Below are 12,209 nucleotides of genomic sequence, written 5' to 3' on the forward strand. Positions count from 1 at the left end.
AATTGGTGAAGTCAGGGGTTTAGGGTGAGGTGCTTCATCGGCCGGAGATGGAGTCTCAGCAACGGTGCTCAAAGACTATGAATCTGGTGATTGAATGACGAAGGAGACGGAGGTGGAAGATGAACATTATGTTAGGGTTGTTGATTTTTATCATGTCAGTAACAAGCGTGCACCAAATGCATGAAAGGTTTAGTGTCTATCCTGTCACTATCCTATCCTATCCTATTGTTATTCATTTTCTAATCCTATCATGTCTTTATCATATCCTGCGCACCAAACGGACCATAAATCTCAATATTAAATACTTTTCACTGTATTCATATTCATAACTTTTCAAAAGTTTTACTTAGTCGTGTTTTTGTAAAAAGATTCATTAAATTATCACATGAATGACTTTGTCAAATACTTTTATCATCACTCATGAGTAAAAAAACTTGAATAAGTTGTTCTATCTAAATTTAATATACTCTATTCCAAATTACTATTATTATCTTCACATGAATTTATTGCTTCAGTGTGTTGGAAGACAAATCATAAATCTCTTTAATGCATTGAGTTACAAACCTCAACCAAAAATTCATTTGGGTCCTGCTAACCGGTGCCTCCAGGGCACTGGTTAAGCATACCATAAAAGAGAATTATTATCATAAAAGGAAACTGTTTTTGACTTTATTATAAATTATTACACAATTCCAATGCATTAACTACTATATAATTTCCTTTTTCATATCCTTAACCAGTGCCCCGGGGGCACCGGTTAGCATTTCCCAATTCATTTTCAACTTGTTTCATGCAATTCTAAAATTTTAACATCAAGGGATATTATGGTTACTTTCATCTTGCTTGATTGTAAAGAAAAGTTAGTAACTAATGTGATTAAATATTTTTTTTTTGATAACGATTAAATATTTTTTTAAATATTTTACACTCGGTTAATTTCACAAGTCTACGATATAATAAATTGAATTAACAAATCGGTCATGTTTTTCAGGGGTTCTTATAGATTAGAGAAAATCCCATTGAGACACCGTTGAACACTAATGTGGATCCCTATTAACTAAATTTAAGTATTAGTTTGTCATGGTGTATGAGACTAGACTCAACCCTTCTTTCCCTTGTATAACGGTCAATGCTATTCCTGATATAAAAACACAAAGTAGTCTCCTACCAAATAGAGAATAAATTGAAGAGTTAAAAAATAAACAAAGAAGCACCATTAAATGACCTCTTAAAACCTGCTTTTCAACATTTTCCCTTTGAGGAGAAAAATAGTACATTTATTCTCATAGCCAAATTCCAGAATTAATAAAAAAAAATATATACATTGAATGAAATCCATGTTCAATTCATATTTACATGCAAGCTTGATAAAAGTTAAGCTTAGGACTGATTGCAAACCCACACATATACTGATATACTGATAGCTCCCGACATTGGTAAAGCCATCAAGAATATTTGGATGCCCATCTCCAGCAATGTACAGGGCTGAGGGACAGAGAGGGAGGTCACACAGTTGAGCAACAGATCAGCATGATAGTTGCTCGTGTCATTTCTTATTCACAAATGTGGACATTGCTTTGCATTTTCTTACTGAGACTTCAGCGGTAATAGAAAACGAGATGATTCTTTTGATTCCGAGACTTCTTCAACTTCATTTATGGTAATCAACCTAAAGAAGAATAAAATTCATAAGTTCGTTAATGAAAGTTGATAAATTGATGATACACATTAAACACACCCTCCCCGCCCCCCAAAGAAAAAAGATGCAGCTGCCATTATAGGCTATATTGTTTTTACCTTACTCCGAAAAGGCAAAAAGGCCACCAAGCATTTCGTCATCCTCCCTATCTTCTGGTTGGTCTCTTTCATGGCTGCTGCTGCTGCTGTCAACATCATCAGTTACTTCTTCAGTTAACACATTACTTTCATCATGCACAAGTGTCTTGCAGTGGTCATCTGGGAAAGAATGCTCGACACATGCATTTTGAATTTCAGAGGCCGCATCCAAAAAATTTATCTTATCTAAATCATGTTTTGGGAACAATGCTGAGCCGTCGCTAATCCCAACACCTTCTATACTATCCCTTCCATTAGAGTTTGTCTTTTTCCCTTGCAGTAATGGACTGCCATTGAGACAATGGTCATATGGAGAATCCATATGCTTCATATTTCCAGATTGCGACAAATTTTCTAACACAATCTTGCTTTGCTGAGAAGGCTCGACATTGGTTGCCTCCATTCTTTCCAGGCAGAGCGGAGAAGGCTCGACATTGGTTGCCTCCATTCTTTCCAGGTAGATTTCACCAAGAATTTGACAACAAGAAGAAACTTGATCCAGGTCAAGCAAATTTTCAGTCCTTCTTGATGAACCTGAATTAATTTACAAACATCCAATATATGCATAGATTATTACAGGAGATTCCAATAACATATTTTAAAAAAAAAAAAATTCAAACAGGAGGTTTGTGATAAAAAAAAGGAAATTGCTTACAATGATCTAGAACGGAATTACGGAAATATACATCCATGTTATTGTATAAGATGGGTTTTAAATGATTAAATTTGTATTTGCTCCTTGAAAGTTACAATACCAGTTTCTTACCTCCATCAGAGCTTTCAGTGGAGCTTAGTGATGCTGGTTTTGAGTGACAAATAACAGTCATGTCGGCAGTCTGCTTGTCTTCAGCCCCATCAAGAGCAGGAGATGCAGGCCGCAAATATTTTCCCTCTGGAAGGCTTCTGAGTCAAACAGCCAAGTAAGCATATGGTGAAATAAAGGACTACTGATGATCGCAGATAAACCAAGACCACAAGAAATGTCTCAAGTGATAAGCTATGAAATTTGTAGGACATTATACCTAACTTGTTGAGGTAATAGTTCCCTACAAATTCCTTTAAAGCAGAAAATGCTAAAATATGGATGAACACAAATAATGACCATGCAGAGACAATTGCGACATTGGATAATACTAATGTATTTCTTTGTCAGAGTCTAATTTTGCTAAAAGTGTGCGAGTCTAATTTTGTTCAAGATTTGAAATAACACTACAGAAAAATTGAAAAGAATAGATGGTTTCTCTCTTCGAAGGGGGACACAGAAAGAATGAATTAAGCTGCGGAATACAGAAACCTGTTCATCTACGACATGATAGAGCAAGCCAGTTGGGGTGCATATGCCAACGATGCAGTTGAAAACCAATAATTTTCAATCACACAAAACTAAAGCCAGCATATTGTTTCTTAATGATGATCAAATCAAATGGCATCATATTGTTCTACCCTGTAGGAATTATCCTTCGTAACAAAAGTTCTTCCCAAAAATGCCTCTAAATGATCATTTTGTTTCTTAATATCTTTGCCAAAAGTCCGTTTTGATTGCATCATGAACCATAGTCAATCAATTTTAATAATCTATGTTGTCGTAAACCCGCATGAAAATAGCACAACATGATTGACATGCCAACATGGCCAGTCTACTAAAAAGAAAAAAGAACAAGTCACCACCTCTCGTTCCAGCTCGGTCTGATGCTATGGAAATGGTCAAAGACAGGCAACAACTCCTTCCGTTTTATTTCAACTTCGTTGGCCGAGATTTTTTCAATTTCAGACTCACCACCGGCACTAGAAACAGTTCTGCCAGAATTCATCGAGTAGAAGCAAATCTGAAGAAGCAAAATAAGTTAGCAACCAATGCCAAGTACCGTATATGAAAATCAAAACTTTGCACAAATAAAATACCTTCGAATTTTCCCATATTGGAATCCTTCCAAAATTTAGTTGCACCTCCGCGTTAGATATATACCAGTGAGACATCTCATGGGGCTTCCCTATAGAGGGCTTTGTTGTCTTTTCCCCAACACCATCACTTATATTTACAAAATTAAATTCATAGCCATCACCAGAATACATTCTCTCTTGAACTCTATTGACACCATCTTGTCTGTCAAAGGTATTGCCGCAAGGATCCCCTTTTTCTGGCCATTCTAACCTTCTGCATACGTCCCACCATTGAATAGGCTCAACTTTCACTCTGAACTCATCCTCCTGCATATGCAGGGTTGAAGCTGACTGTGTTCTCGAACCAGTTTCATTTGGTTCTGGACCGACAGATGGAAGAAGCTCGTGTTGAACTATATGACCCGATGGTGTATATACCAACAGGTGCTCTAAGGATTTCATCTTTGACTTAACAAGTGGCGGCGAGTGAGACATGGAATTATGAAATATTGCAGCAATAGCCCCAGATGGCACAAACACTTTTCCTGATACATTTGCAGTAGAATTGTGAATGGTATTAAGCCATCCAAAACTGCTATACTTTATTCGGCTAACAACAGAAAGGACAACAGGTGCTGGGGGAGGCAAAGACTGCTGATGAGAAATGAGAGACGAAGTAGACCACCAAGGCAGAGACAAAACGGGAAGTAAGGAGGGCTCTTCCCCCTTGGAACTGATAATTTGGAAACCAGTATCGCCTCCAAAAGGTGACAAAACAAAAAGATGGCAAGTGCCCTTGGAGGAGACAATTGCAACCCACTGGCTGAAATGACTAAAACAAATGTCCTGGATCATCTGTCAAATAAGAAAACACAATGATGAAAATTATGAATGCAGACCACAGATGGAATCACAAACTTCAAAACAAAGGAAGCAAGAGAAATTTATACTCCCCTCCCCATGATAGAAGCTTAAATTACATTTCCTTCTCATTTATTTTAGAATCTACATCCCTCCCCTGATAAGTTTTAAACCCCTACTATCAACTACAAAACAATAAAATGTAAAATAAATATTTTGGGTAAAGTTCCAAAGCCTTTAAAATAGATGTTTAAAACTTCATTTTATCTTTTAAAATCCTAAAATCAATAACAAAGTGTTCAAAACTAGTTGCAAGTGACATTGAAAGTTGTAAAGAAACGAGAAATTTTGATGGAAGGCTTTTTCATAGCTGTTCACCATTATCAAAGGTTTGTTTATGTTAAAATGACGAGTGTAGATTTAAAATAAGACAGGAAACAGTAGCTCAAGATTTTCTCAAGGGGAGTGTAATTTATCCATAAAAAAAAAAAAAAACAAAAAAAAAAAAAAAACAATGTTGCAACTAAGATATACTAACAGCTGGTGTTATTCCACGATGAAGTCTAAAAAGATGCACATGAGTAGCGCTCCAGTCACAACTTGGAACCCCTGAACCCTTGCGTGCACAAGACGGCATTATCCGGAAGATATTAATACTGTTTCCATAGACTGATGCAGTGACCAGAAGTGTCCCACTAGGGTCAAAACATAGAGCAGATATAGGGCTAGAGTGAGCTTTAAATTGTGAGATAACATCTCTGGAAACAAAATCCTTAACAATTACCTGCAACCAAGCACATGAACCAAGAACAAATCAGAGATTAATATTCTACTCTGAAGTGTAAAAACGTCCAGATCAATAAACTGAGCCATGATGAAATAATACCAACCATTCCTGCATTGTCCACATCATTTCCAGTTACTCTGCTAACTTTCCATCCAGAATTTGATGGTACTGGAGAAGTAGAACCATCCGGAAGAAACTCTTGACAGTATTTGTATATACCAGAAGCCAAATGCTTACTGGACTCCATTGCATAACGAGCCACCAAGTTACCACTGCTTGGAGATGTTGATGGACTAACTCCTGGAGAAGGACTCAGGTTCTGTGGGCTTATGCATCTGACATTTGAAGGCAGTGGATTGTTGGAAGCATATGCTAGCCACCTAGGACCCACAGCCATTGGACCATAACCCACATTTACTCCTATTGTTCCTTGTCCCGATAACTGAGGAACAGGATAGGTGAGAACACTGAACTTATTCTCAAGTGTCAATGCATCAAAACAGTATATCTGTGAAAAAACAATTACCAAGAAAGTAAATAAATCACGGTATACACAAGAAAATGCTCTAATTTTATAATTCAAAATTCTAAAAGACTCTGAAATAACTGCAGCATACTTGTGTGGCAAGACCAACAGCAACAATCTTGGAACAACACCTGATCATACAAACCACAGATCGAAACCTCAAAACATGAACATAAGAATGAGACTTCAACGAATAAAACCGAACAGCCGTGGCCAAATTACCACCATTCCCAGATTGAGTCTCCACCTTATCACCGTCTCTTTTTTGTTCATCATCCCCGGCAACAACCAACAATAAAGGATGCGACTTTCCGAACCCCTCTTGACCATCAGACTCTAAACCAACAGGAAAAGGCTGCATCTGTAAAAACGAAACTGGCCCGTCGCGCTTCGAAACCAGCTCACTAAACCCAGAACCATCTTCCACATCCAGAACTTGAAATCCATTCAAATAACCAAGTAAAAGAACACGCTTGAAAATTTTCTGATCAACAAGCTCTAGTTTATCAAAACCAGCCCAAGTAACCTACCCAATAAAATCAAAATATAAACTTTACTATATGATTACCATTAATAACAATAATTACAATAAAATTAATACGCCAATAGTAATTAATGAATTAACCACATATAGCAATAAATAACTAACTAACTAACTAAAATTGAAAAAACGTTAATAACCGCATGAAATAAATTAATGAAAATGAAGATTAATGAAAGACCTGGTCTTTATGATCATCGGAGGTAATGGAAGAAGCGACGGAGGCGCCGGCGGAGCGGACGGTGGAAGCGACGGTGCAGGCATTGGTGGAAACAGTTTTGAGACAAGAAGAGATGATTCTGAAGGAACTAGGTAATAAACCGTTGTTTTTACCTTTACCTTTCTTCATCGTTCTTTGATTATTGTTTAATCTTGAAGAAGAGCGAAAAGAAAAAACATGATCGTAGAAGATTTGTTTGACTTTTGAGGTTGGAAATTGAAAAGAACGAAACGTTGTTAAGAAGGAAGAAGAAGAAGAATCGAAGAAGAGAAGTTATCGTTGTCCATCGTTGTTGTTTGTTGCTATTGTTGTGATGATGAATGTGACTGCTTCTTTTCTTTTCTTCACTTCTTCTCTATTTTTTTCAATTTACTTTCTTTTTATGTTTTGTTCCCCATATTTTTATTTTTTTTGAATATTTTATTTTATTTTATGTTTCTAACGTCTTTTTTGCTTCTCTTGTTGTTTTTGGTTTGGTTTATTTGGTTTTGCTTCTTAAAATGGGGTGAATAAAAGTGAATCTAGGAAAATAGGAATATTTAAAATAAGGGCAAATTATATTAACCTCCCCTAAGATTTTGTTAAATGTCACACACCTCCCCTCTAGTTTAAAAAATACACTAGCCTCCCCTCAATTTAACTCTGTTAACCATGTTAACAATCTGTTAGGTTCAGAGACAAAACCTCACAAAATAATCTTGGTGCTACGCATTACCAATTAAGCCTGTGCAGCCATTTAATCCTAACAACATTAATCCAAATTCTTAGCGATGGTTACATTATTAAATTGTTTTTCAATTCTGATTAATCCAACATTAATTCAATGTGTGTTCCTCGTCAATTTGTTTTTTATTTACACCAATTAGTATCACTAGAAATCTAATATATATCTATGGTAATCAACATCAACTTTCACACAAAAAAGAAAATCAAATTTAAGGTCCCTTCAAACCCTTTTTATCCAAACCTACCAGAGAGTCCAGAGGCTAGGGATATGTAAAACATAAAATCAAAATTAAAATTGAATTGGCTTCTAGTTAATCTTGTTCATCTGCAAAGTTTGTTTTTGATGTGTTTTAGAATACTTTCTATTTAAATTGGCTTGTGTGCTTTAGATGCAGGGTGAAGCTTTATTTCAGACTCCGGAAAATTTAAAGCTTCTTGTTAAGTTTTTTTTTGAACTAGGGAAATCGCTTGATAGTCAGGGGTGAGAACTTCAACTTCATGTTTGTATTTTAACTGAAAGATAAAAGAGAAGGGAAGTATTTATCTTTTAACGAGAATTTAAGGGAGGTCAGTGTTTGTTTTACAAATAGAGAGGTTGTTTGTGTCATTTAAAGAAAACTAAGGGGAGGTGAGTGTAATTTGCCCTTAAAATAAATATGGGGTTTCAAGTGATTGAATTTATATTTTCTCACATTATTATTTAAAGTGATAAAATGAAAACATGAAATATGGGAAGTAAACGAAACCATAGAAATTTAATTATATGTAACTAAGTGCTTGAGTTCAAGTGATTAATAAACATCATATAAACGAATTGTTCGAAAGAATCTGAGTTTGATATCTGATAGAGTTAAAAATTCTCGAACGAACTCCGAGTTACTAAGGCATCTTTCCCTAAAGTCAAAAGATTAACATAAAAATAAAAATAAAATTTACTAATGTGTATTTTTTATTGATACTAGCAAAAAACGGGCACTCCGTGCCCGTCGTGCTAACGTTTGAAAATTATGAACAGTATTTTTTATTATGAAATTTTGGTTTTGATTAAAAGTAAAAATATGAATGTTTGTTGCTTTTTTTAATGACACGAACAACAATCTTTATTATAGAAAAAGTTGTTTAAGAGTATAATTGGAATAATGAAAAAGTAAGTATAAATATACTTATCTAGTTTGTTATACTTTTTAAATGGTAAAGGATATATATATATATATATATATATATATATATATATATATCTTGTTTGTTACATTTGTTTTAATATTTAAATTTATTCTTATCTATTTCTTACTTGTGTTACTTGTATTTAAAATTAAGGGTATTTTTGGAAAGAAAATTTCAACCCAAAAGTGTGCTGAAAGGGGTAGTTTCCTTTATATATAGTATAGATAAGCCGCGTCAGTCTAAGGGACTGTTAAAAAAATATTGTGTGTTAACGAGGTAGTTGAAAAAAATTGTGTTATTTAGACACGCGTAAATCAATATTTAATGTTAATGCAAAATTATTTACGCTTGCATCCAATCGTATCTCAACCTTTGAAAAAAAAAGGGTAATAGTCACTTTGGTCCCTAAATGTGTAGCAAGTAGTCATAATAGTCCTTCAATGTATCAAAATTTCAAAATAGTCCCTGTTGTCAACTTTGTTAGTCAAAATAGTCCCTAAAGCTTAAATAACCCCTTAATACTCACAATAACTCTTTTGATATAAGGACTAAAATGACAATAAGTAAGTACGTATAAGGACTAATATGACAATAAGTAAGTCTATTGAAGGACTAATATGACAATATTAACGAAATATTTTAATATCAAGGACTATTTTGACTAACAAAGTGCACAATCAGAGACTATTTTGCTATTTCGATACATTTAGGGACTATTGTGACTACTCATCACTCATTTAAGGACCAAAGTGACTATTTTCCCAAAAAAAAATCATATCTCAACAAATTGTTATTGCGGAGAACTAATACATTAGAATGGCGTAAAAAATCAGGGGAGGTGAAAAACAAAAATGAGATGGGTCAGGCTGACACTTTATCTCACATGGGTCATGTCGAACTCGTAAATGTATAGCCTAATAATAATTAGAAAATTGCTCTTTAGGCACCCATAATTTACTCTCAAGCTCTGAACTTACTCATAACGACAATTAATTATTGTTTGCTTTTGAATGATAGTTAATTGTTGTTTTCAACAACAGAAATTGAGCATCAATTATTGAGAAAAACCAAGTTTGTGAAACTAGACTGCATACCACAAAATGGCTTATCTAAACACACATGTTAGTAAGAAACACCATTCAATAAGCAATATTTATCCAACAACAAATATCGCTTATAATCAACAACAAAACATCATTATTCACAGTTCAATAACATTGTATCAATTCAGCATTATATTAACAATACACAAACGATCGAAATTCAACAATACATAAGTTGACAATATTATGGTTGTAAAAATATCTTTCGTGAGTGGACCGTGAATAAATTTTAGTTTTGATTATGTATTTCTCAACTTTCTTTTACTCTTCCTCTGTAATTCCACTTCCGGTTCTAAACATTCTTAGCCTCGTGATGATCTTAATTCTTATATGGATCCAAGCTATCATTTGAGATTTCTTTGTATTGATGATTGCTATATCCTATTATAAACTATCACAAAATACCTTATTCTAGTCTTAAATTGATTTTGGATTTAATGTTTTGTTGAAGCAATCATAACATTTAATGATTTTGTTGAATCTTTTGGTCATTCTTTAAGAGACTAATCCTAATTAAAATTTATTTATTTGATAAATCATATTACATACATTTTGTTTGTCATGAAGTTGATTCAAGGATTTAATATGAGATAAACGTTTACGCTAATTCACATAAAGAAATTGACAATCAATGCTAAAAAGGTTAAGTGGAAAATAAAAATGAAAGTTTACCCAAACACAAGGAAACATGAGAAAAATGGTAGGAGGAAGAGAGAAAGAAAAATAGGAGAGTATCTCGTTTATAATATAGAAAAAAATACATTAATTATTTAACAACTTATTTATATGTGAGACCTTAGACCAGAGAATATCAAGATCCAATATAGATGCTAGAAGAGGATTGAGTTGTTAATTATCATAAACAAAATTAAATTAAGAATAATAGTGTTCATCAAAATAAAGGAGATTTGTCAAAAAAAAAAATCAAAATAAAGGAGAAAAAAATTGTACCAAAGAAAAATGGAGAAAAAAAAAATCCTAAAGAAAGGTGAATACTTGCTCCAAAACTCGAGCCACTTTACTCCAACTCTAAACACTCACAGAATCTCTATGGGTCTCCTATGTTTTAATGTGGCATTTGATTTCTTTATTTCTTTTTTAAATGTGGTCTTGAAATTTAGTTTTGACAAAATATTTCATAAATAGTTTTCTTCGTTTTAGAAATTCTTTAAATTTATCATTAAAACAATGTAATTTACATTTATAAATTTGAATTATTCTCTAAAATCCACAAACACATTCTCAATATCAGAGACTGAGAGTTGAGATTTGTATTTGCAATATTTAGACTATAACTTTTTATATGAAATTCTTTTTTTTTTTTTTAAAGGTATATGAAATTCTTTTTATTTATGAAAGTTTAATTACACATGAATAGAAAACAAGTAGACAACAAATTACGTCGCTAGACCATTTTAGATAAAAAAAAATCAGTCATTGTAAACACAACATTCGTACACCTAAGAGATAATGACATTGTTGTACAAGACTTTCGATCATGTGTAAACTCTTTTGTTATTATCTAAAAAATTAGGGTTAATAGTCTTTTACCCCTTGTAATATAGGTCATTTCCGGTTTTCCCCTGTAAAATATTTTTTTTGAATTTCAACCTTGAAATTTGAAGATTTTTTGATTTTGGACCTTCATGGAAAATTTCACCCCTTGTAATTTGAGCAAATTTAGGTTTAGCCCCCTTGTAATTTGAGAAAATTTCGGTTTACCCCCTGTTAATTTGAGCAAATTTCAGTTTACCCTCTGTCGTATCTTCTATTTTGTACCGTCAAAATTCAAGAAAGTCCAAAACCAAAAATCTTCAAATTACAAGGATGAAATCCAAAAAATATATTTTACAGGAGGTAAAACCGGAAATGACCTATATTACAGAGGGTAAAACACCGTTAACCCAAAAAATTATCTCATCTAAACCCAATCAAAAGGTGATCCGTAAAGTAAAACCCTTAGAGGTGTCCTAACGAAATGTAAATCGTATTATTATGGATGATAAACGGGTATTTTCTCATAGAAAATGACACATAATTCACTTATCTCTCGTGTTTCTTAAATTACAGTTAGCTTTCTTTAGTAGTCATTCATTGGTGTATGCAAACTGTTTACTGCCTAAACATGTGTCCTGTGGTCTGTGGGGCGGGTTGGCTAAGAAACGTGTACCCTTCATTTTTTAATACAAGTTAGAAGTATTCATTTTTTTATTTAACAAAAAGTTAAAAGGATTCATATATAGTGGTCCTGATCTTTCAAAAAAATAAATAATACAGTGGTCCTGAAATATTAACAAATTTATAAATTGTATTATATTTTATAATATTGTTTCCAAATATCTTTAAATAATATAAATTTTAATAACCCTTTTCTTTTTAAAAAACAAGTTTTCATCCGTGACAATTTGAAATGTAACTTTTGAAATTTTTAAGACATTGAATACACAATTTTCAATAAAAACTTCTACCTTTGGCTTCATAACTTATGTCATCATGACACAAGTTAGCATTTTTTTTTCTTTACTCGAAATATACTCATTTGAAAAGTTACAAGAATTAAAAAA

The 12,209-nt window shown here is 33.2% G+C and overlaps 1 protein-coding gene across 3 annotated transcripts; it reads right to left on the reverse strand.

The window, feature by feature from the left end:
- Window positions 1-1,221: 1,221 nt before the first annotated feature.
- Window positions 1,222-6,967, reverse strand: LOC146957691 (autophagy-related protein 18g-like). Of its 3 annotated transcripts, XM_085738254.1 has the most exons (10): window positions 6,614-6,967; window positions 5,983-6,417; window positions 5,469-5,873; window positions 5,117-5,362; window positions 3,739-4,572; window positions 3,505-3,662; window positions 2,603-2,739; window positions 2,263-2,370; window positions 1,798-2,217; window positions 1,222-1,669 (listed from the first exon to the last, which is right to left on the reverse strand). In XM_085738254.1, the coding sequence occupies exons 1-9, from the start codon at window positions 6,779-6,781 to the stop codon at window positions 1,799-1,801; spliced, it is 2,910 nt and encodes a 969-aa protein (XP_085594380.1). In that variant the 5' UTR covers window positions 6,782-6,967; the 3' UTR covers window positions 1,222-1,669; window position 1,798. The 3 variants fall into 3 exon arrangements, with proteins under 3 accessions (XP_085594380.1, XP_085594374.1, XP_085594368.1); XM_085738248.1 differs by having other exon boundaries at window positions 1,798-2,370; window positions 2,603-2,736; XM_085738242.1 differs by having other exon boundaries at window positions 1,798-2,370.
- Between the last annotated feature and the right edge of the window lie 5,242 nt (window positions 6,968-12,209).

This window comes from Medicago sativa, chromosome 1 (assembly GCF_051527215.1).
Source record: "Medicago sativa cultivar Bolivia chromosome 1, Bolivia_mono, whole genome shotgun sequence".
Classification (NCBI taxonomy): domain Eukaryota; kingdom Viridiplantae; phylum Streptophyta; class Magnoliopsida; order Fabales; family Fabaceae; genus Medicago; species Medicago sativa.

What these genes read in the sequence shown, in the direction of transcription:
- LOC146957691 (XM_085738242.1), bottom strand. Translation starts at nt 6,781, where the DNA reads ATGAAGAAAGGTAAAGGTAAAAACAACGGTTTATTACCTAGTTCCTTC. An exon ending in ATGTGGACAATGCAGGAATG is followed by an intron (nt 5,363 to 5,468) that starts GTTGGTATTATT and finishes GCTTGGTTGCAG; the next exon opens with GTAATTGTTAAGGATTTTGT. An exon ending in CACTGAAAGCTCTGATGGAG is followed by an intron (nt 2,371 to 2,602) that starts GTAAGAAACTGG and finishes AAATTAATTCAG; the next exon opens with GTTCATCAAGAAGGACTGAA.